General features: G+C 39.7%; 1 protein-coding gene across 3 annotated transcripts in view; it reads right to left on the bottom strand.

Annotated features, from left to right (window-relative positions):
- The window catches only part of styx (serine/threonine/tyrosine interacting protein), a 49,966-nt gene extending 29,523 nt beyond the window's left edge, over nt 1-20,443 (bottom strand). For all 3 annotated transcript variants that reach the window (XR_012098230.1, XM_073039859.1, XM_073039858.1), the window contains exons 1-5: nt 20,258-20,443; nt 16,808-16,840; nt 13,087-13,140; nt 8,332-8,429; nt 2,749-2,809 (exon numbers count right to left, since the gene is read on the bottom strand). Coding sequence is in view for 2 of the 3 variants with exons in the window: in XM_073039859.1 (XP_072895960.1) it covers nt 2,749-2,809; nt 8,332-8,429; nt 13,087-13,140; nt 16,808-16,840; nt 20,258-20,314 (303 nt within the window). In the remaining variant the exon portion in view is untranslated. The remainder of the gene's footprint in view (nt 1-2,748; nt 2,810-8,331; nt 8,430-13,086; nt 13,141-16,807; nt 16,841-20,257) is intronic.
- Nucleotides 20,444-25,338: the final 4,895 nt, after the last annotated feature.

Genomic DNA, 25,338 nt, shown 5'->3' with positions numbered 1-25,338 from the left:
GAAAATGGTCCTGATTTAGAAAATGGTCTATGCCTTTATTTTTTCAACCAAAGTTCATGGCCATACACTTCTCTACTCTTTATTCCATCTTCTACTTCTTTGTCAATTCTCCCAACCTATCAAAGTCCTTCTGCAAACTCCCTGCTTCCATCACACTACCTGCCCCTCCACCTATTTTCGTATTGTCACAAACTTGGCCACAAAGCCATCAATTTCATCATCCAAATCACTGACATATAATGTGAAAAGAAGCAGTCCCAATACTGATCCCTGCAGAACACCACAAATCACCAGCAGTAAACCAAGCCCCCTTTATTCCCTCGCTACCTCCCACCAGTCAGCCAATCTTCTCTCCATGCTAGTATCTTTCCTGTAATATCATGGGCTCTTATCTTGTTATGCAGCCTCATGTGGGGCACCTTGTCAAAGGTCTTCTGAAAATCCAAGAAAACAATATCCATTAACTCTCCTTTGTCTAACATGCCTGTTATTTCCTCAAAGAATTCCAACAGAGATGTCAGACAAGATTTCTCCTTAAGGAAACCATGCTGACTTTGGCCTGTTTTATCATGTGCCTCCACGTATCCCAAAAGCTCATCCTTAATAATGGACTCCAATATCTTCCCAACCACTGAAGTCAGGCTAACTGGCCTATAATTTCCTTTCTTCAGCTTCCCTCCCTTCAAAAGAGTGGAGTGACATTTGTAATTTTCCAATCCTCCGGAACCATACAGGAATCTAGTGATTACAGCAACAACACTCATTCTACCCTAAAATTCTCTAATTTCTGGCATACTACTAGTGTATTCCACAGAGAAGACTGAAACAAATACTTATCAAGTTCACCTGCCATTTCTTTGCTCTCCTTTACTACCTCTCCAGCATAATTTTCCAGTGGTCCAATATTCACTCTGCAAATCTTTTACTCTTTATATATTTGAAGCAACTTTTTGTATCCTCTCTTATATTACTGGCTAGCTTACCTTCATATTTCATTTTTCCTTTTCTTTTGGCTTATTTTAGTTGCCTTCTGTTGGTTTTTAAAAGCTTCTCAATCCTCTAACTTTCCACTAATTTTTGCTATTATATGCCCTCTTTTCTTTTTGTGCATTCTTTGACTTCCCTTGTCAGCCACGCTGCCTCATCCTCCCTACTACATCTTTGGGATGTAACTATCCTGCGCCATCCGAACAGCTCCTACAAATTCCAGCCTTTGCTGTTCTGCTAGTCTCCTTTTCCAATCAGCTCTGGCCAGCTCCTTGTCATGCTTCCATACTTCCCTTTACTCCACTATAATACTGACTTTAGCTTCTCCCTCTCAAACTGCAGGATGAATTCTATCATATTATGTTCACCTTCTCCTACGGGTTCCTTTACCTTAAGCTCCCTCATCAAATCTGGGTCATTACATAAAACCAAATCCAGAATTGCCTTTCCCTTAGTGGGCTCAACAATGAGTTGCTCTAAAAAGCCATCTCATAGGTCTTCTACAAATTCCCTCTCTTGGGATCCAATGCCAACCATTTCCCCAGCCCATGACGATCGCAATATTGCCCTTTTTACATGCTTTTTCTACCTCCCATTGTAATCCCACAACAACACGCACAAAATGCTGGTAGAACACAGCAGGCCAGGCAGCATCCATAGGGAGAAGCACTGTCGACGTTTCAGGCCGAGACACTTCATCAGGACTAACCGAAAGGAAAGATAGTAAGAAGAGGCCTCCATATAACTCCCGTCAGGTTTTTTTTTAACCTTTGCAGTTTCTTAACTCTGGTTCCTTAAGGTTGTCATAGTTGGGAGTGGGGATAAGTTCCCACTACCTTTTAAATGCTCCAATGGCGTGCGTCTCAAGTAGCTCGTGTACCAGATCCCTGGCTATGGGTAAATAGCCCCTCTGCTTGTGGGCAGCCTCAGGATAGATGAAGGCTATGGGTGTAAACCCAGACAAAAAATCCAGAGATGAGCCCCTAATGCAGCTGGATGTCACTGAACATCCTTCCAGTAGCTTCTTGGGCCAAACATACTGCTTTCCTTTCCTTTGGACTACACCAATGAGGCCGAGAGGGGGGATCTTGACAACTGAGCACCCCAGAACCTCCATACCATCTGCCCAGTCTTGTGCCCTGGAGAGGTCACTCCAGTGCCGCTGCTTGCAGCAACTGGACCAACACAAGAGGCAGTAGCTACGAGTGATAAGCCCTCACCAACTGGCTGAGGTAACAGGCACTGCAGGCTGTCTTTGACGGTAGGAGGAATCTTTGCATCACCTCTACAGCCTGGCACAACATTAACTTGTGGAAACTACAGCAAAACCTGCCACTCCAAAATTGGACTGTACAGCCATAGCAGGGGTGCTGCAGCTCTACAAAAGACTGAACTATAGTGCACACTCCATTGTCCTTTGAGACAGACAGATGCCATCAATTCTGGGTGGTATTTTTAAAACTGCCATACAAGACATACGGCATCTCAACTCCACCATTCTATACATAAGGCACATTCAGTAATTAAGTTAAACACTTGGTTATTGTTAGCTTAAAGGTTAACTAAACTTTTGGAAAACAAATAAGAAAACAATATATAGTCACAAAATCAACATATCAAACTATGACAAAAAAGTACTTTAAAACTACAACTCTTGGATTGCCGATTATTCTAGGATAACTCTGCTGATACATTTTCCTGCTGAAATACCATTTCAAGAGAAATTGTGCAGAGCTTATTTATTTGTGAAAAATTACCTACCACAGGGAAATATCGTATTATATTTTCCACTGGATTATCAGCAATATCCAAAATTAAATACCTACAAAACAGAACAGAGAATATTTCAAACTCAAGACATGTTACCTTTTCACCACACAATCTCCAAAATTCAGAGTGCTTTCAAATAAAAGTACAGGACAAGTTTGACAAACTTTTTTAAAAAAGTCTGACTGACAAGAACAGCAAGTTTGTTAAGGTAACCTCCTCATCCTTCTTGCACTTCCTCAGTTGACTCCACTTGAAGACTAAGAAAAAGTTGCCTGTTGGGAAGATATGTTTGTTAAAACCAGAATGGAGGACAACATTTGGTATGCATATCTGCTTCTGCCTCATCTGTTAAACATTAAACAGCTGTACCCCCAAGGAGCATTAGAAGAAAGAATTGAATAGTAATGACAATAGTAAGGAAAGTCATTACTTCTGTTGCAATGCTATTGATTCTCACAAGTGAAAAAAAATGACTTGATTTTGCAGTTAAAAAGAGACAGGTAAGTAGTTAAATTTAGTTAAGTACCAGCTAAGACTTAAATCATGAAATAAAAACAATTCAAATCTGTTAAAATATTCCTGCAAATGCATTCTTTCTAAATAGATAATCCGAGTTCAATGTTTCCCTGCGGACGTTTAGATTGTACTTGTGCAATCTATTGTATTCTTGTATAACTTTATCTATAGAGATCTACAATTGACTTTAACTTGTTTTGGAGGTTGGGAGTTTCTATTGAAGGCCTCCCTGTTGGTTGATTCATAGTTTAAGTTTTGCTCTTTTTTTCTGTAAATGGTTGATAAGTACTCTTTTCGAATCTATAATTTTCCTCTTTTCTCCCTCCCTTTTTTTTCTTTTAATCTTCTATAATTTTTCGCGGGTAAGTTAGTTTTGGTTTTCTCTTGATTTTCTTTGTATTAAGTCTCACACTTCTGCTGAAGCTGTTCCTATTTGTTATGTTTTCTAGTGCATAAACTAGTTACCATATGCTATAGTATTTATTCGGAACTGTTGTTAATGACACAGAACTGGAAGTCATATTTGGGTTAATTTTTTTGGTAGAGCTAGCTGCTTTTTTTGGTAGCCGTCTAGTTTTTGGGTTGGGGGGTGGGGTGGATTCTCCAGTTCCAACACCACTCACTGTTTCCTTTGCTTTCCTCTGTTACTCAGGACATGTTTCTGTTTTGATTCTACGAATCTATGTTTACATTTTTGCTCCCAGACTGTTATTGTACTGCTTGACTTTTTATATGCTTGCTGCCTTCTACGCACTAACAATTGATAGTGGTTAATACACTTAAATTTGTGAGCTGGAATGTAAAGGGATTGAATCACCCTGTTAAAAGAAGGAAGGTCTTCTCACATATTAAACAACTCAAAGCGGACATTGCTTTCCTTCAAGAAACTCATATTCGTTGTTCTGATAACTCCCGGCTTTTGTCAAAGTGGGCGGGTCAGCATTTTCATTCATCCTTTGCTGCCAAAGCTTTGGGGGGGGGGGGGGGGGTCTCCATCCTTATTAACTCAAATATTCCTTTTGAACTCCATAATAAGATATCTGATACAAATGGCCGCTTTGTCATTGTTTCTGGTAAACTATATAATACTAAAGTTGTACTAGCAAACCTGTATGCCCCCAATTTTGATGATGTTAATTTCTTTGAACGTTTTTTCTCCTCACTACCAGACTTAAACTCATACTCTCTTATACTGGGTGGTGATTTCAATTGTTGGTTAGATCCTAGTTTGGATCGATCGTCCTCTGTTACTAGACCACCTACTAAATCTGCCTCAGCTATTCAATCGTTTCTCTCTAATTATGGTATCTCTGATATATGGCGTTTCCTTCATCCTACTGAGAGAGATTATTCTTTTTTTTCACATGTTCACCATACCTTTACTAGAATTGACTACTTCTTACTCGACAATCAACTCATTCCATTTGTCTATTCTTGTGATTATCAGAGTATACTGATTTCTGACCATGCCCCAATTACTCTGTCCTTAAATTTTCCTGGCCTTCCTCAGAGGAATAAACACTGGCAGTTTGATTCGACTTTACTATCGGATGATGATTTTCTAAAATTTATCAAGGATCAGAAAACCTTTTATTTTAACAGCAATACATCGCCTGAAGTGTCATCCCAGTTTGTCTGGGATGCCATGAAAGCATATCTGAGGGGCCAAATAATCTCCTATACAGCAAATCTTAATAGAAAGTCCTGTGCAGATCAATTAGACCTCATTAATCAGATTAAAGAATTGGATCAACTGTATGCTCAAACTAGGAATCTTGAACTATACAAGAAACGTGTAGAACTTCAAACTAAATTTAATCTTCTGTCCACTCAACCTGTCGAACGCCAACTTCTTGAAAGTAAGAGTCGTTTTTATATTCATGGTGACAAATCTGGTAAATTTCTAGCCAATCAGCTGAGGCGTTCCAAAGCCAAACAACATATTACAAAGATCCGGAAGGAGAATGGAGACCTTACATCGGATCACTTAGAAATCAATGACGCATTTAAAAATTTCTATTCTCGACTTTATTCCTCTGAATCTTTGAATGACAATATCTCTATCGATCATTTTTTAAATAATCTGAATATTCTTTCGCTTTCATCTGATTTTAAGGCCAAACTTAATGCGCCTATATCATCAGAAGAAATATCTTCTGCAATTTCTGCATTGTCCTCAGGGAAATCTCCTGGACCTGATGGGTTCCCCGTAGAATTTTATAAATCATTCTCTTCACTTCTCTCCCCTCAGTTACTTTCAGTATTATCTGACTTGTTTAACTACGGCAAATTGCCACCCTCTTTCAATGAGGCTTCTATTATTCTTTTACTAAAAAAGGGTAAAGACCCAACAGAGTGTTCCTCGTATAGGCCGATTTCATTGCTTAATGTTGATGTTAAAATCTTGGCCAAAGTTTTGGCTTATAGATTAGAAACTGTTATCCCCTCTATTATTTCTGATGATCAAACTGGTTTTATTAAAAACCATCTTCCTTTTTTTAACATTCGGCATTTATTTAACATTTTATATTCACCTCCGACTGGGATTCCTAAATGTGTTATTTCCCTTGATGCGGAGAAAGCATTTGATCATATAGAGTGGAACTACCTTTTTGCAGTTTTAGAAAAATTTGACTTCGGTCAAAGTTTTATCTCTTGGATCAAACTGCTGTATTTGTGTCCTACTGCCTCTGTTTTAACTAATTCTCAGAAATCCCAGTTATTTAACCTCAAACGTGGCACCCGTCAGGGATGCCCTTTAAATCCCTTTCTCTTTGATTTGGCTATAGAACCTTTGGCGATAGCTTTTCGAAATTGTCCTGAACTGACCGGGATTTGGAGAGGGGGTGTTGAGCATAAAGTTTCTCTTTATGCCGATGACTTATTACTTTTTCTTTCAAATCCGTCTACATCCTTACCTCCAATGTTTTCACTTCTTGACCAGTTTAGCCAGTTTTCTGGATATAAACTTAATTTACATAAGAGCGAACTTTTCCCAATTAATAAAGAAGCACAAGAATTAACACTTCGTGATCTCCCTTTTAAAGTAGTCCACAATCAATTTACTTATCTTGGGATTATAGTCACAAGGAAGTTTAAAGATCTCTTTCGTGAAAATTTTGCCAATCTTTCATATATTATTAAACAGAGTCTGTTACAATGGTCACCTCTATCTATGTCTTTGGTAGGTCGTATTAATGTTGTTAAAATGTATGTTCTCCCTAAACTTTTATATCTATTTCAATCAATCCCAATTTTTATTCCTAAATCTTTTTTTGATTCCTTAGACTCTATTATTTTGTCATATCTGTGGAAGAATAAGCGCTCTAGAATTAATAAAATCCACCTCCAGAAATCTAAAAAAGAGGGTGGCATGGCTTTACCTAACTTTCGTTTATATTATTGGGCAGCCAATATACGTTGTGCTACCTTTTGGTCTTTTTTCCATGGCCAACCCGAGTGCCCTAACTGGGTGGCAATGGAGTTGAGCTCCACTAAAGAATTATCTATCTCTGCACTTCTCGGCTCTGTACTCCCTAGTAGTTTGTCCAGATTAATAGTTAATCCTCTTGTCAGACACACTTTGCGTATATGGGCTCAGTTTAGGAAATTTTATGGGTTCCATGGTTTTTCCTTTTCTAGCCCTATCTTACATAATCACCTTTTTTTACCTACTACGTATGACTCAGCCTTCCATGGTTGGTATAGGAAGGGCATTAGACATTTTGAAGATCTTTTTATTGATAATCGCTTCGCCTCTTTTCAACAGCTCTCTGCTAAATTCAATCTGCCTAATGCTAATTTTTTTTAGATATCTCCAAATTAGACACTTTATTACTCCTTTAATCCCTAACTTCCCTGAAATGCCTGAGAAAAATGTTATAGACTTATTTCTTTCTATTAATCCACTAGGTAAAGGTTTAATATCATTTATTCGTGATAAATTAGCAGCCCTACGACGTGCCCCTGTGGATAAAATTAAAATGGCATGGGAGCATGATTTAAATACCTCCTTATCTGATGAGACTTGGGACTCGATTCTCAAATCAGTTAATTCAGCCTCTCTTTGTGCTCGCCATTGCCTTTTACAGTTTAAGATTGTTCATAGAGCCCATATGTCTAAATCCAAATTATCTCGGTTTTACCCTAACATCAGTCCGCTTTGTGATAAATGCAAAAGGGGCGAGGCCTCTCTCATTCATATGTACTGGCTTTGTCCTAGCTTGGAGAAATTTTGGAAAGATGTCTTCATAACGTTATCGTATATTCTGAATCACCACCTAGAACCTAACCCTTTAATTGCTTTGTTCGGTTTCTGGGGTGAGACAGATTTACGTCTGAGTTTGACTAAGTGTCGAATATTATCTTTTGCCTCTCTCCTGGCTAGACGTTTAATCCTCCTTAGATGGAGAGATGATGCCCCGCCCACACATGCTCAATGGCTTAACGATATTATGGCCTGCTTAGACCTTGAAAAATTCATTACTCAGTCCTTAATTCGGATTTAAAGTTCCATAAGGTCTGGGGACCTTTTATTGAGTACTTTCATAACCTTCCTCTTAACTAAGGTTTTTTTTTCGGTCCCTTGCTTTCAGCTCCTTTTTTTTTGTAGTAGGCATTAATATCTTCTGTTGCCAAGTGTATTTACAGTTTTGGGGGTTTGATTGTCCTGATTTATATTCTCTATATTGTGTTGTGGTTGGTCTGGAGCTTTTTTTTGTTGCGGGGCTTGGGGAGGATACTAATTTTACATGTCTTCAATTTGGGTGCTTTCTCAATTATCTTTCTTGGTATCATTTTATTATTGTATGTTTATTTTTGCACTGTATCAATGTTCTTCATTTTGATCCGGGTTTTTTTTTAATCTGTAGCTATGTAGAAAATGTATCAAAAAACTAATTAAAAAAAATTCCTGCAAATAATATTTGGTTCACCAATTCTATAAAAGCCACTGCAGAAACACATCACCCCAAGTAGAACAGAAACAAACATTTCAATTGCAACTATTTAATAATCAACAACAAAAAAATGAACACAAAATCTTTAAATAGAAGTTACCTAAATTTCTCTTGGAAATTTGCCTTGATGAAGTTTGCTTCAATATCTTGCCGTACACATATAATGTGAGTTATTCCATTTTCTTCAAGAATGGGAAGCTACCAAACAAAAAGTTTTGTTTTAGACCTTTCATCCACAAACACAAATGGAATGATTTTCAAACAGCAAGAAGCCCAAGTTCAAGTCATCTTCAAATTTGCCAACAACACTACTGTTATTGAACTACTGGTGGTGATGAGTGAGCTTACCAGAGTGAGATGGGACACCTGGTTGAGTGCTGCTGTGACAAAAACCTCTTGTTCAGCATTAGCAAAACAAAATAGCTGATCGTTGACTTCAGAAAGGGGAAGGACGACAAGCAACACTCAAAGGTCAAAGTAAATTTATTAGCAAAGTACACGTATGTCACTATATACTACTGAGATTCATTTTCTTGTGGGTGTTCACAGTAAACACGGAGAAACACAGTATAATCAATGAAAAATTAACAAAGATAATCAAACAACCAATCTGCAAAAGACAACAAATTGCGCAAATACAAGAAGTAAAACAAAATAATAATAAACAGGGAGGGCCATTTCCATCATCAATTGCCCCAAAATAAACTAACAAATACCGGTTTACACTTTGTAAAATTTGGTGGTGCAGCAGCTTTAAATTCCTGGGCATTAACAAATCAGATAACCTGTCCTGGGCCCAGCACATAGATGCAATCATAAGGAAAGCATGCCAGCATCTACCAATGGACAAGTACAGAAGCCTGAAGACCCACACTACCAGGTTCATGTTCAGCTACTTCACTTAACACTTCCTTTCAACTATTCAGTCCTTGAAGTAACCAGCTAAACCCTAATCACTACATTTAATGTGACCACGTTCCACTATGACCACAAGGCTGTGGGCTTAGTCCCCTGCTCGACTCACTTTATACTTATGACTTGAGGCTTATGCCATATTTAAGTTTTCTGATGACACCACTGTTGATGGCCAAATCAAACATGATGACTAATCAGCATATAGGAGTGGGATTGAAAATCTGGCTGAGTGGTGTCACAACAACCACCTCTCACTCAGTGTCTGCAAGACCAAGAAGATTATTGTTTCATGAGAAGGAAACTGAAAATCCATGAGAAAGGTGCACCAGAAAGGTGGTACAGAAGACTCGGGACTCACAATACCCAATTCAGGAAGTTATTACCCCACAACCATCAGGCTCTTGAACCAGTAGGGATAGCTTGACTCAGCTTCACTTGCCTCATCACTAAGCTGTTCCTACAATCAATGGACTTACTTTCAAGGATTCTTCATCTCATGTTCTTGATACTTATTGTTTAATTATTTATTTTTTCTTTTGTATTTGCAATTCATTGTCTTTTGCACATTGATTGTTTGTCTGCCCTGTTGGTGCAATGTTTCTTTGAATTATTGAGTATGCCACAAGGAAATGAACCTCAGGGTTGTATATGGTGACATACATGTACTTTGGTAATAAATTAACTTGGGACTTTGAAATTTTTGTTCTAATTATGGTTTCTTATAAAAATTGTGTGTAACTTATGTAAAATTAGAATTTTCCTTGTGAATGCTCCTATATGATGCTATGTGCCTGTACAGCCACTGCAAGCATGTTTTTCATTGCACCTGTGCATATATGTACTTGTGTATCTGACAATACATTCAACTTTGACAAGATTAGTATATTAAGGAGGTTCAGCTTGTCACCAAAACCTTCTACAGATGTATTTTTGAAAGCATCCTGTTGGCTTCATGGTCTAGTACAACAATCTGAATGCACAGGAATGCAAGAAGCTGCAGAGGGTAGTGAACTTTATCCAATACATCACAGATAGGTCCCTTTCCACAACTGGTAGTATCTACACGTGGCAGTGTCTCAAGGCGGCAGTATCTATCAAAGATCCTCACCATCTGGGCTATGCCACCTTTTTGTAGCTAACAGGCAAAAGGTACAGAAATCTGAAGTCCAATACCATCAGGCTCAAGAACAGTTACTTCCATAAGACGCAAGAGCAGAATTAAACCATTTGGCTAATTGAGTCTGCTTTGCTATTCCATCATGGCTGATGTATTATCCTTCACAACCGCATTCTCCTGCCTTCTCTCCATAATCTTTAACAACCTCACTAATCAAGAACATATCAACCTCTGCTTTAAATACATTTGGTCTGCACAGCCATCTGAGGCAATGAATTCCACAGAATCACCACTCTGTGGCTAAAGGAATTTCTCATCTGTTTTAGAGGGACAATCTTCTACTCTGAGGCTGTGCCCTCTGGCCTAGACTCCTCCACTATAGAAAACATTTTCTTCACATCCACTATATCTAGGCCTTTCAATATTTGATAGGTTTCAATGAAAATCCCATCCATTCTTCTAAACTACATCGAGTACAGGCCCAGAGCTATCAAATGTTCTCCATATGTCAACCCATTCATTCCCAGAATCATTCTTGTGAACCTTCTCTGAATGCTGATCTTTGCATTTGCCTTCCTTACCACCGACTGAATATGCAAGTTAACTATACAGTCTTGAACCGTATGGTTAAGACAATATTAACATAGTATTGCTAAACTGTTGGTATTATTAAACTGTAATTTAGATTTTGCACTATGACCAGTTTGCACTAAAATGGACTTAATTTTAAATTTAAATTATTTTTAAATTGTCTTCCTGTAAAAAATTGTGTACATTTAAATTTATGTTTTTCTTGAGAAATGCTGTTTGTATGATACTATGGAGGTTTTTCATTGCCCTTGCGCTTTCATATACTTGTGAATATGATAATAAACAATTTCAGCATAAAGATCGGAAGCACAGAGAGGCATTCGGCCAAATTAGTCCTGTCTGATTTATCTGATGTGACATGACAAGCTTCAATTGGTCAGATTCTTCTCAAAACAACAATTCTGCAACATTATTTAGGCATTACATTGTCTAATCAATCACTCAAATTTGCATTTATAGTGTAGTTGTAATGCCACAAAACTTCCCTGGAGTAATTATTGAACAAAACATTTGGACAGGTAATCAACAGCTTGATCAAAGTGATAAGTTTCAAGTAGAATCTTAAAGAGAATAAGACTAATGGGAAGGTTCAGGAAAGAAGTTCAGCGTCAGACTTTACGAAGGTGATAGCACAATGATACTGCAATTAAATTGGGAAATCCCAAATTCTAGAGCTAGTAAAGCTTTAGAGGTAGGAAAGGTGAACACAGAGGCCATTTCAAAACAAAAATTGACTATAATTTTGAAATCAAGTTATTGCTAGACAAGCAATCAATATAAGTCATCAGATACATGTTGACACTCAAAACAGTGCAAACTAGGGCATGTCCAGCTGTTTCAAAATGTCAATATAATAACCCTAATGTTTGTGCTACAAGTGACACATGAAAAGATCAAGATTTCATCACAGTACTACTATGGAGTTCTTTTGAATGTACATTCTACTAATATTGAAGTAGTATTTACATTTTGTCTGTGAAGCAGCAGACAAGGACTAAGCTTACTTAGATAGTGGCAACTACATTCATTTCAGAAATCAAAGCTTTGGAGTAATTTTGAAGTTGAAGGGTGCTTCCACTATTTACTAAAAAGAGATCAAAGTACTAGTAGACTCAAATAGTCTTTTAACAACCACTACTTTCTTCAGGTGATGTTTTCCCTTCCAGCATAGTGGGTTATCAACACTTCATAAACTCACACTATAGGTACAGCATCATGCTTTATTTAAAGATAAAGAAGCTCAGCAGCCAAGAGCTCCATGTTTGTTGATGCTACAATAGGAATAGAGATTTAATTTATCAAGGTATAAATATGCAACCAGTGTTCAGGTCTCTGTTAAAGAACTTCATCTCCTTTCAATTCCCTGAGCTTCAGTTTAAGCACCACATTAACCAAACATAAGTAACAAGACCCCTTTCAAACAGGAGAAAATCTGCAGATGCTGGAAACCCGAGCAACACACACAAAATGCTGGAGGATGCTGCCTAGCCTGCTGAGTTCCTCCAGGATTTTGTATGTGTTGAACAAGACTACCTTGTTTTCTTACTCCAGGCATATGAAGTAGTTTTTACAAATGAATTATATATCTTTAAGCTCACTCTTTTATTCAAAACAGCTTCATCTTGGGTACTAGCCTACAAAGTACCCAGGACATCTTCAGGGAGCGGTTTCTCAGAAAGGCAGCGTCCATTATCCCCAAGGACCTCCAGCACCCAGGGCATGCCCATTTCTCACTGTTACCATCAGGTAGGAGGTACAGAAGCCTGAAGGCACATACTCAGTGGTTCAGGAACAGCTTCTTCCCTTCTGCCATCCGATTCTTAAATGGACATTGAACCCATGAACACTACCTCACTTTTTTAAATACAGTATTTCTGTTTTTTGCAAAAAAAATCTATTCAATATACATGTACTGTAATTGATTTACTTGTTTATTTATTATTTTTTTCTCTTCTATATTATGTATTACATTGAACTGCTGCTGCTAAGTTAACAAATTTCACATCACATGCCAGTGATAATAAACCTGATTCTGATTTTTAAAATCAATTACTGATTGATTTTTACTGATCGATTGATTCTGAATAAAAAGTCAAAATATTCAATTTTGTTTAGGTTTCAACCGACGATGAATGCTAATTTGTATAATCCTGTAATTGTAAAACAACATAGCTGCTCTTGGCAACTTTCAATGTGTTCAATGCTTTTTCTTTTAGTTATTAAAGTTCATACCTTACTTTTCATAGCAGCAGAATATGGGCCCAAGTACAAGCCAGGCAGTATCTCCTGTGAAATAAAGTTAAGAATGGCACAATAGATACAAAATAAATAACACACACAGCAGATTCTTACTGGCAAGTGGAATGGTAAAAGCTATTTGACTGAAAATATCAAGTTTTAAATGAATTAGTAAAACCCAACATTCATTTAAAATGTTTTTATGATTAAAGTTTCTCTTTTCTTTCTTTTTCAATCTTTTTATTATTGTTATTAATATCAACAAAATAAAATTGATACATAGATAATGGGATTACAAATATACACATTTCAACTGAACATGAAAGAATACATAAGCAATGATTACAGTATAAATGAGTATTCCCAAATCATGGACGATACAATATACAAATATTCAAGGCAAACCTAGGTATATCATAATATATATTAAAAAAAACAGAAAAAAGAAAAAGAAAAAAAATTATGCAAAAAAAAACTAATCTAATAATCTAATAACTAATAAGGGAAAAAAACAAAAAAGAAAAAAGAGAAAAAGAAAAAATGGAAAAAAAGGGCTGTTTATAATATCTCACAAAAATACAAAATCATCAGTGTCATCAACTCCGATCCTCTCAACATATATAAAATCGAAACTGGAAAAACAAATAGGCTTGGAACAGGGTCATATTACATCATATGAAAATATTGAATAAATGGTCTCCATATCTTTTCAAATTTAATAGAAGTATCAAATACAACACTTCTAATTTTTTCTAAATTTAGACATAACATAGTTTGAGAAAACCAATGAAATACGGTAGGAGGATTAATTTCTTTCCAATTCAACAAAATAGATCTTCTAGCCATTAATGTAAGAAATGCAATCATTCGACAAGTGGAAGAGGATAAATGGAGTGAGTCCATCATTGGTAAACCAAAAATTGCAGTAATAGGATGAGGTTGTAAATCAATGTTCAATACCGCAGAAATAATATCAAAAATATCTTTCCAATATTTTTTCAAAAGTGGACACGACCAGAACATATGAGTTAAAGACGCTATCTCAGAATGACATCTGTCACAAATAGGATTTATATAGGAATAAAAACGAGCCAATTTATCCTTGGACATATGAGCCCTGTGCACAACTTTAAACTGTATTAATGAATGTTTAGCACATATAGATGATGTATTAACTAATTGAAGAACTTTATCCCAATTCTCAATAGGGATAGTAAGGTTAAGTTCTCTTTCCCAATCATTTTTAGTCTTATAAAAGGGCTCTGAACATATCTTCATAATTATATTGTAAAGTTTTGATATTAGCCCTTTCTGAAAAGGATTTATTTCAAACAAATTCTCCAAAATACCTGAAGACGCAAAATTTGGAAAAGTAGGAAGTACAGTATTTAAGAAATTCCTAATCTGTAAATATCTAAAAAAAAATGAAATCTAGGCAAATTATATTTATTAGATAATTGCTCAAAAGACATAAAACAATTATCCAAAAATAAATCGGAAAATTGTAGTAATCCTTTAGTCTTCCAAGCTGAATAAGCTTGGTCTATAATAGAAGGATAAAAAAAGCAATTGGATACAATAGGAATATTTAAAACAAACTGAGTCAACCCAAAAAATTTCCGAAATTGAAACCATATACGTAAAGTATGTTTAACTATCGGGTTGTCAATTCGTTTCGGCAATTTAGAAAGAGCAAAGGAAAGAGAAGTCCCTAAAATAGAACCCAATGCAAATCCTTGTACAGATTTAATTTCCAGGTTCACCCAATGAGGGCTAAAAGATAAATCCCAATCCTTTAACCAACATATCAAATATCAGATATTAACTGCCCAATAATAAAATCTAAAATTAGGCAATGCCAATCCACCTTCCTTCCTTGCCTTCTGTAAATATATTTTACCTCACCTAGGATTTTTATTCTGCCATATATATGAGGAAATTTTTGAATCAACATTAGCAAAAAAAGATTTCGGAATAAAAATTGGTACCGCTTGAAATATATATAAAAACTTAGGTAAAATAACCATCTTAATAGCATTAATCCGACCTATCAGAGATAAAGATAGCAGTGACCACTTAGTAAACAAACATTTAATCTGATCGATTAAGGATAAAAAATTAACATTAAATAAGTCTTTATAGTTTTTTGTGATTTTAATCCCTAAGTAAATAAAAGAGTCATTAACTAATTTAAAAGGTAAATTTCCATAAATTGGAACCTGTCTATTTAAAGGAAACAATTCACTCTTATTAAGATTTAATTTATACCTGGAAAAATCACTAAATTGAGCCAACAATGATAAAACTGCAGGAATGGATTTCTCAGGATCAGAAATAAATAATAATAAATCATCTGCATATAATGATAACTTATGTATATCTGTTCCACGATTAATGCCAAAAATGTTCTGTGATTCTCTGATAGCAATTGCCAAGGGTTCTAAAGCAATATTAAATAATAATGGACTAAGAGGACAGCCTTGTCTAGTACCCCGAAATAAACGAAAAAAGGGAGATCTTTGATTGTTAGTAAGCACCGAGGCTACTGGAGTATGATATATCAGTTTAATCCAGGAAATGAATGTTGGACTAAAATTAAACTTCTCAAGCACATTAAATAAGTATGGCCATTCAACTCTATCAAATGCTTTCTCCGCATCTAATGAAATAACACATTCTGAAGTGCTATGTGAAGGAGTATAAACAATATTCAATAATCTCCTAACATTGCAAAAAGAATAGCGATTTTTAATAAAACCGGTTTGATCTTCCGAAATAATTTGGGGTAATACCTAAAGTTTCTCTTTTCTTTATCACCAAATGCAATAATACTATGTATTCTTTATTGAAGGATTGAATTCCTGTATTTTTTTGTATTTTGCACCTTAATTCACTGCACAAAGCATTAACTCAAAACTCTACTCAGTCATAACTACAATCCACGTATTCCATTCAACAACACCCAAGCAAGAAAACTGCTGACAGATAATAACCACAGTAAGTCTTCCCACATGGTGTATAACAATTCTTGTCCTCACAATATTCTTCTCTCATCAGCTTCCCATCAATTTTAAACAGAAATCTGTCTACTTATTTCTAATCCAATCCTGGCAAAAGGTATTACTACACCCAGGAGCAATCCAAAACAAACCTACTGAATTTATACCATGGAAGGACATTCAAGCACCATAACAGATTATCCTGGTCACTTTACAGTTTAATATAACATAGTCAATGGTATTGTTATTGGGTAGGCCAGCCAAATCTCATCTTCCATCATTGACTATGCGTTAATTGCAAGAAGTGGTGGGGGCGGGGGGAATTGTAGAGAATTTAAAAAAATGAAGAGGGGCCATAAAAACATTGCATGTTAATGTAAAGTAAGTAATGTAATGACAAATTAATAATCTTCTACTTGAAATGATTTTGCCAAAGGAGCTGAGAGAATGGCCAGACTGACATGGAGGATAGCAAGTAGGGACACGCAGTTATTCTGGTTACTTCTAGTTATCCCTATTCTAGCAAGTACAATGCATTTTAATTAGATCCATGACACACACATAATTCATTTATAAAATATTTCATTTATAAAGATATACAACTTTTTAAAAAAATCACTCAGACTATACTTTTATCTTACATTTTATAAACAACATACATTCCATCAACATTAATTCATCTCCTCTTGCAAATACAAAATGTTTAAGAAGAATACCTGCATTGCTCGTCTCATTGGATACATCCAATCCTAAAATAGTAAACAACAGTTGTAAGATAATACAGCTGTGAAGTTTTGCTGATAAATGAGCATTCATTTCCTCTCTCTGACTTGAAATTGCTTTACCGTCCTTTCAAATTCTACAAACCTCATTTCAGATTGTGAATTTCATCATTAAGTATCTAGGGAAAAGCTTGTGGTTCATTTGTAAAAGAATATTTAAGCCATACATAACTAGTCTGAATTCCTTATGAAATAATTTTGCATTAACAGGCTCCAAAGTAATTCCAACTTTATTATTCAATTTGTTCTCCTTTAAAAAGTGTTACCGAACTTCTATTTGTAAACAAGATGAATTCTGATGATGGCAGATGATAACTTCATCATTTAAAGTATATCAGAACAATGAAGATTCTAGTCAAGGAATAAGAGAAAACTCTCTTTCATATCACCATTTCACTGCTACTAATGTTCAAGTCTGACACTTGGGAAAATGGCAGGTACATCTAAATAGGTAATGAAAATCCAAAGGCAAAGAACGATATAGAAAAGAGATAAAACAGAAAGGAAGAAAGATGATAGCAAGTTGTTGATTAGCTTGATCATGATCTATGTAATAAGAGGAAACTGCTATTTCTGATTAATTCAAGAATAAAAAGCAGGCACCTGCAGAAGATTTTTAAAAAAATATAACTACAGGATAAAAATCTTAACTGCAGTTCTTAAGTACATTCATGAAATGTTGACAGTCACCTCTCCATACTTTATGGCTAATAGAAATTGAATAATTGAATAAATTGAATAATGCCTGCACTGTTTTTGTGCACTTTATGCAGTCCAGTGTAGGTCTATAGTCTAGTGTAGCTTTCTCAGTTTTTTTTAAATTATGTAATTCAGTCTAGTTTTTTGTACTGTGTCATGTAATACCATGGTCCTGAAAAACATTGTCTCATTTTTACTATGCAGTTATGGTCGAAATGACAATAAAAGTTGACTTGACTTGAATACCTTAAAAATGATCAAGACCTTTCTTGCTGTCATAATGAAATATTAAATGCCATTATGTATATGAAATATGTTAACTTTTACAAAAATTCTATCTTCAATAGTACTTTTTAAAAACCATAACCAGTAAACTTTAATCAATTGTTTACCTCACTCAATTCTTCAAAATATAATTTTTAATCTTTTTGCAATCAACTGGTATTTGAGAAGCAGCCAATCATGGATAAAAAAATCATGGCACTGAAGCACCGCACTGGATTTAAACTTTTGGAAAATTACATAGTGCAGGGAATTAGAAGTACATAAGCAGGCTACTTAACCACTCAAACCTGAAACCAATATAGGCCTCTTTTGATAAAGGTTAACAGCAACATGTGACTGATAGTCCATTAGATATTTGAATGAAATTCTTTCACATCAGTTCTAAAATGTACAATTTGACAAATCTATGCTCTTAATGGATCCATGTTACCTTTAACTGCTTAATTATCCAATGCAATACTAATTTTGGGGAGAGTTTTCAGCCATTTTTATTTAGTGTTTTTAAAAACCCTAAATTCAATCTGAAGAGTGTGTGTGTATGTACACACTCACATATATTATTACACATATACATGCACACTTGTTTTACTTATGTGCAATGGGTCACACTATGCAAGTAAAATATTAACAGTAATAAAAATAGGAATAAATGTTATTTTCATAAAAAATGCAATGAATCCAAAAAGTAGAGTAATACAGCAGCAGGAAAAAAGTGCTCTCCAGTTAGGATACTGCCAGCCATTTCTCTAGTACCTTAGCTTTGCTAGCCAACTGTAATTTGAAAGCCTTGTTTATGGTCATATCATCATAAATATTTTGTAAAATAATATTCAGCATCAGTTAAAAGTAACATGCTCTCTCTGGGCCCACTTTACCTTTAACCTTATCCTTTATATACTGATTAAGTAATTGTGTCTAGACTTCAGAATCAAGATTACTTAAAACCTTTTTAGATCTAGAGGTTCTGTTACCCTCTTTTACACCATCAATACAAACCTTTATAAAACAATTTAAATTACCCAAGTGTTATTTAACTCATAAAATCTATGTTAAAGGAAATAACAGTAATAACTGTGAAAAATTATAGATGCTTCTACAATAAACAGCACTGACAAGTTACAGAAATTGTAAAATATTTGACATCCCTGTAGATTACTCAGCTATATCCCCTCAAAATAAACAAACCCACAAACACTATACCCACAGATCATACAGTACAGTATCATATAGCACAATATGCCATCCACTGCTTGCTGATATTTTTAAGCTTTACATTTTTTCATATTCAATTCAAAATCAAAAAGTTTGATGTTTTCTATTTCCACAACTATGAATAATGAGGATCTTGCTCACGATCAGGTTTCCTTACAGGAAATAAGTTAAAAGGTTAAGAGCTGTTACATCAGCACTAGCATTCACAGAATGATGAAAGAACAGGAAACCAGTTTCATTCCTCCATCCTCTCCACATGGGCCCATCCCAGAGTCATTAAGTTATTTTCATTTTAATATTTATCCAGTTCCCATATGAATTCTAGCATTGAATCTGCCTCCACTAGATACCTCTGGCAGTACAACTGGACTCTAATCATTCACTGCATTTTTAATACTTTTACCAGCACTTTGATTCAGCGTCCTCGAGTTCTTGATCAATTGGTCATTAGAGCATGTGCATAGCAAATAATTCCAGTACAATCTGACAGGTAACACATTCAAGAATAAAATACATGAATAAAGGGTTTTTTAAAAAAACATACTTTAAATATATAATATCTGGCTCTCTAGACAACCCAACTGCCTACATGTCCTTGCCATGGCTTCAACCAAGAAACAGATTATAAATTGGATAAACACCAAACTTCTCTTAGCACAAGTGGTCAATTCAGCTGTCTGGCACTTTAAAAATAATACAGCTATCAAATATATTAATTATTATAGCCCTTTTAATAATTCTCAAGGTTCTCCTGATCTGCCTGAATTAGTAACGGAATTTTAAATTTAGGTTAAATATACTATTTTTGATTTTGTTTTGGCCCCAAGTCTTGGGTGCTGTGATTTGCCAATTAGCAGTGGAACAAAACGGGGCAACTGAAGAAAAAGGCGCCACAAACTGACAGGCACCAAACCACATTCCCCAAATAGTTTCCTTGGTGCAGCAAAGTTCAACCGTTTCCCCGAGGCGTAGCCGTCAGTACGGACACCAAACATGCAGAAATTCAGTGAAGCCCGGCCCGTGACAGTGACAACAGGACGAGCAGTAGCCAGTCTGCACCGGAATGGGGCAGCTGTGGCTCGGCGACGAGGGGCCTCTCCCGACTCGGCCCGCAACTACTCCCTGACCCCGCGGAGCCGGCTTTGTTCACAACTTGAGGCCGAACTCGCCGCCGGATCGGTTACCTACCCCCGCATCCTCCCTGGAAGAGGGCAAGGCCGGGAACTCCAGGTGTACCCCATCCATCTCACGGCCTGCCCGGGACTGTAAACGTTTCTTATCCCGGCGACAAAATTATTCGCGGTTCTGTTACGTGCAGTGAACCACACAAACCGCCATGCTGCTGGGGAGCAACATCAACAGTACGTCATCACGTTGCACGAACTCAACGTCGCGCGCTCCGGAAGCTCCATCGAGAGACCTGGACCGTGGACATCCCCCTCAGCGCCCCGATGCCACCTCCCCAGTCAGAAACCCAATCCGTCCCCATCCCCATTTCCCAGTCAGAAACCCAATCCGTCCCCATTACCCCAGTCAGAAACCCAATCCGTCCCCATCCCCATTTCCCAGTCAGAAACCCAATCCGTCCCCATCCCCATTACCCCAGTCAGAAACCCAATCCGTCCCCATCCCCATTTCCCAGTCAGAAACCCAATCCGTCCCCATTACCCCAGTCAGAAACCCAATCCGTCCCCATCCCCATTTCCCAGTCAGAAACCCAATCCGTCCCCATTACCCCAGTCAGAAACCCAATCCGTCCCCATCCCCATTTCCCAGTCAGAAACCCAATCCGTCCCCATTACCCCAGTCAGAAACCCAATCCGTCCCCATCCCCATTTCCCAGTCAGAAACCCAATCCGTCCCCATCCCCATTTCCCAGTCAGAAACCCAATCCGTCCCCATCCCCATTTCCCAGTCAGAAACCCAATCCGTCCCCATTACCCCAGTCAGAAACCCAATCCGTCCCCATCCCCATTTCCCAGTCAGAAACCCAATCCGTCCCCATTACCCCAGTCAGAAACCCAATCCGTCCCCATCCCCATTTCCCAGTCAGAAACCCAATCCGTCCCCATCCCCATTTCCCAGTCAGAAACCCAATCCGTCCCCATTACCCCAGTCAGAAACCCAATCCGTCCCCATCCCCATTTCCCAGTCAGAAACCCAATCCCGTCCCCAACCCCATCACCCCAGTCAGAAACCCAATCCCGTCCCCAACCCCATCACCCCAGTCAGAAACCCAATCCCGTCCCCAACCCCATCACCCCAGTCAGAAACCCAATCCGTCCCCATTACCCCAGTCAGAAACCCAACCCCATCACCCCAGTCAGAAACCCAATCCATCCCCATTACCCCAGTCAGAAACCCAATCCGTCCCCATTACCCCAGTCAGAAACCCAACCCCATCACCCCAGTCAGAAACCCAATCCGTCCCCATTACCCCAGTCAGAAACCCAACCCCATCACCCCAGTCAGAAACCCAATCCGTCCCCATTACCCCAGTCAGAAACCCAATCCGTCCCCATTACCCCAGTCAGAAACCCAACCCCATCACCCAAGTCAGAAACCCAATCCGTCCCCATTACCCCAGTCAGAAACCCAACCCCATCACCCCAGTCAGAAACCCAATCCGTCCCCATCCCCATTTCCCAGTCAGAAACCCAATCTGTCCCCATCCCCATTTCCCCAGTCAGAAACCCAATCCCGTCCCCAACACCATCCCCCTTACCCCAGTCAGAAACCCAATCCGTCCCCATTACCCCAGTCAGAAACCCAATCCGTCCCCATCCCCATTTCCCCAGTCAGAAACCCAATCCCGTCCCCAACCCCATTTCCCCAGTCAGAAACCCAACCCCATCACCCCAGTCAGAAATCCAATCCCGTCCCCAACCCCTTCCCCAGTCAGAAACCCAACCCCATCACCACAGTCAGAAACCCAATCCCGTCCCCAACCCCATCCCCATTACCCCAGTCAGAAACCCAATCCGTCCCCATTACCCCAGTCAGAAACCCAACCCCATCACCCCAGTCAGAAACCCAATCCATCCCCATCCCCATTTCCCCAGTCAGAAACCCAACCCCATCCCCATTACATCTGTCAGAAACCCAACCTCATCCCCATTATCTCTGTCAGAAACCCAACCCCATCCCCATTACCCCAGTGAGAAACCCAAACCCATCCACATTGCCCCAGTCAGAAATCCAACCCCATCCCCATTAGCCCAGTCAGAAACCCAACCCCATCCCCATTTCCCAGTCAGAAGCCCAACCACATTGCCCCAGTCAGAAACCCAACCCCAGCCCCTTCCCCATCGCCCCAGTCAGAAACCCAACCCCAGCCCTATCCCCATTGCCCCAGTCAGAAACCCAACCCCATCCCCATTGCCCCAGTCAGAAACCCAACCCCATCCCCATCACCCCGATCAGAAAACCAACCCCATCCCTATTACCCGTCAGAAACCCAATCCGATCCCCATTAATCAGAATCTCAACGCCATCCACACCGACTCTGTCTGAAACCCAGCTGCATCCCCATTGCCCCAGTCAGAATCCTAAACCCATCCCTATCCCCATCACCCCGATCAGAAACCCAACCCCATCCCTATTACCCCAGTCAGAAACCCAAACCCATCCCCATTAATCAGAAACTCAACCCATTCCACACCACCCCAGTCAGAAACCCAACCCCATCCCCATTTCCCAGTCAGAAACCCAACACCATCCCCATTTTCCCAGTCAGAAACCCAATCCCTTCCCCAACCCCTAGTCAGAAACCCAACCACATCCCCATTACCCCAGTCAGAAACCCAACCCCAGCCCTATCCCCATTGCCCCAGTCAGAAACCCAACCCCATCCCCATTGCCCCAGTCAGAAACCCAACACGATCCCCATTGCCCCATCAGAAACACATCCCCATTCCACCGGTCAGAAAACCAACCCCATCCCCATTTTCCCAGTCAGAAACCCAACCCCTTCCCCACCGCCCCAGTCAGAAACCCAACCACATCCCCACAGCCCCAGTCAGAAAACCAACACCATCCCCACCGCCCCAGTCAGAAACCCAACCCCATCCACATTACCCCCGTCAGAAACCCAACCCCATTCCCATTACGCCAGCCAGAAACCCAACCCCATCCCCACCGCCCCAGTCAGAAACCCTACCCCATCCACATTACTCCAGTCAGAAACCCAAAACCATCCCCATTACCCCGGTCAGAAACCCAACACCAACATCCACATCAGAACCCCAACCACATCCCCATCCCCCCACTCAGAAACCCAGCCCCATCCACACTTCCATCGTCCCAATCAGAAACTCATCCCCCAGTCAGAAACCCCACCCCATCCCAATTACCCCAGACAGAAACCCAAACCGATCCTTACCGCCCCATTCAGAAACCGAACCCCATCCCCATTACCCCAGTCAGAAACCCAACCCCTTCCCCATCATCCGAATCAGAAACCCATCTCCCCAGTCAGAAACCCAACCCCATCCCCATTACCCCAGTCAGAAACCCAACCCCATTCTCATCGTCCCAATCAGAAACCCATCTCCATCCCCCCGGTCAGAATCCCAACTCCATCCCCATTTTCCCAGTCAGAAACCCAACCCCATCCCCACCGCCCCAGTCAGAAACCCAAACCCATCCCCATTAATCAGAAACTCAACTCCATCCACACCACGCCAGTCTGAAATGCAACCCCATCCCCATTGCCCCAGTCAGAAACCCAACCCCATCCCAATTACCCAGTCAAAAACCCAATTCCATCCCCATTTCCCAGTCAGAAGCCCATCCCCATTGCCACAAAAAGAAAATCAAACACATCCCCACCACCCTAGTAAGAAACCCAACCCCATCCACATTACTCCATTCAGAAACCCAACCACATCCCCATTACCCCAGTCAGAAACCCAACCCCATCCCCATTGCCCCAGTCAGAAACCCAACACCATCCCCATTGCCCCAGTCAGAAACCCAACCCCATCCCCATCACCCCGATCAGAAACCCAACCCCATCCCTATTACCCCAGTCAGAAACCCAAACCCATCCCCATTAATCAGAAACTCAACGCCGTCCACACTGCCCCAGTCTGAAACCCACCCTATCCCCATTTCGCAGTCAGAAGCCCAACCCCATTGCACCAGTCAGAAACCCAACCCCATCCCCATTTCCCAGTCAGAAGCTCAACCCCATTGCCGCAGTCAGAAACCCAAACCCATCCCCATTACCTCTGTCAGAAACCCAACCCCATCCCCATAACCTTTCTCAGAAACCCAACCCCAGCCCTATCCAGGTTGCCTCAGTCAGAAACCCAAACCAATCACCATTAATCAGAAACTCAACGCCATCCACACCACCCCAGTCAGAAACCCAAACCCATCCCCATCACCCCGATCAGAACACCAACCCCATCCCTATTACCCCAGTCAGAAACCTGGACCCATCCCCATTAATCAGAAACACAACCCCATCCCCACCGCCCCAGTCCGAAATGCAGCCCCTTCACAACTGCCCCAGTCAGAAATGCAACCCCATCCCCATTGCCCCAGTCAGAAAGCCAGCCCCTTCCCCACTGCCCCAGTCAGAAACCCAACCCCAGCCACATCCCCATTGCCCCAGTCAGAAACCCAACCCCATCCCCATTACCTCTGTCAGAAACCCAACCCCATCCCCATAACCTCTGTCAGAAACCCAACCCAATCCCCATTACCCCAGTCAGAAACCCAACCCCAGCCCTATCCACGTTGCCTCAGTCAGAAACCCAAACCAATCACCATTAATCAGAAACTCAACGCCATCCACACCACCCCAGTCTGAAACCCAACCCCATCCCTATTACCCCAGTCAGAAACCTAGACCCATCCCCATTAATAAGAAACACAACCCCATCCCCACCGCCCCAGTCAGAAATCCAGCCCCTTCACCACTGCCCCAGTCAGAAACGCAACCCCATCCCCATTGCCTCAGACAGAAAGCCAGCCCCTTCCCCACTGCCCCAGTCAGAAACCCAACCCAGAGCCACATCCCCATTGCCCCAGTCAGAAACCCAACCCCATCCCCATTGCCCCGATCAGAAACACAACCCCATCCCAATTACCCCAGTCAGAAACCCAACCCCATCCCCAAATCCTTAGTCATAAACCCAAGCCCATCCCCATCACCCCGATCAGTACACAACCCCATCCCTATTACCCCAGTCAGAAACCCAAACCCATCCCCATTAATCAGAAACCCAACCCCATCATCACTCCATAGTCAGAAACCCAAC

This window comes from Hemitrygon akajei, chromosome 3, assembly GCF_048418815.1.
Source record: "Hemitrygon akajei chromosome 3, sHemAka1.3, whole genome shotgun sequence".
Lineage (NCBI taxonomy): Eukaryota > Metazoa > Chordata > Chondrichthyes > Myliobatiformes > Dasyatidae > Hemitrygon > Hemitrygon akajei.
This window is presented reverse-complemented; position numbering and strand designations above follow the sequence as displayed.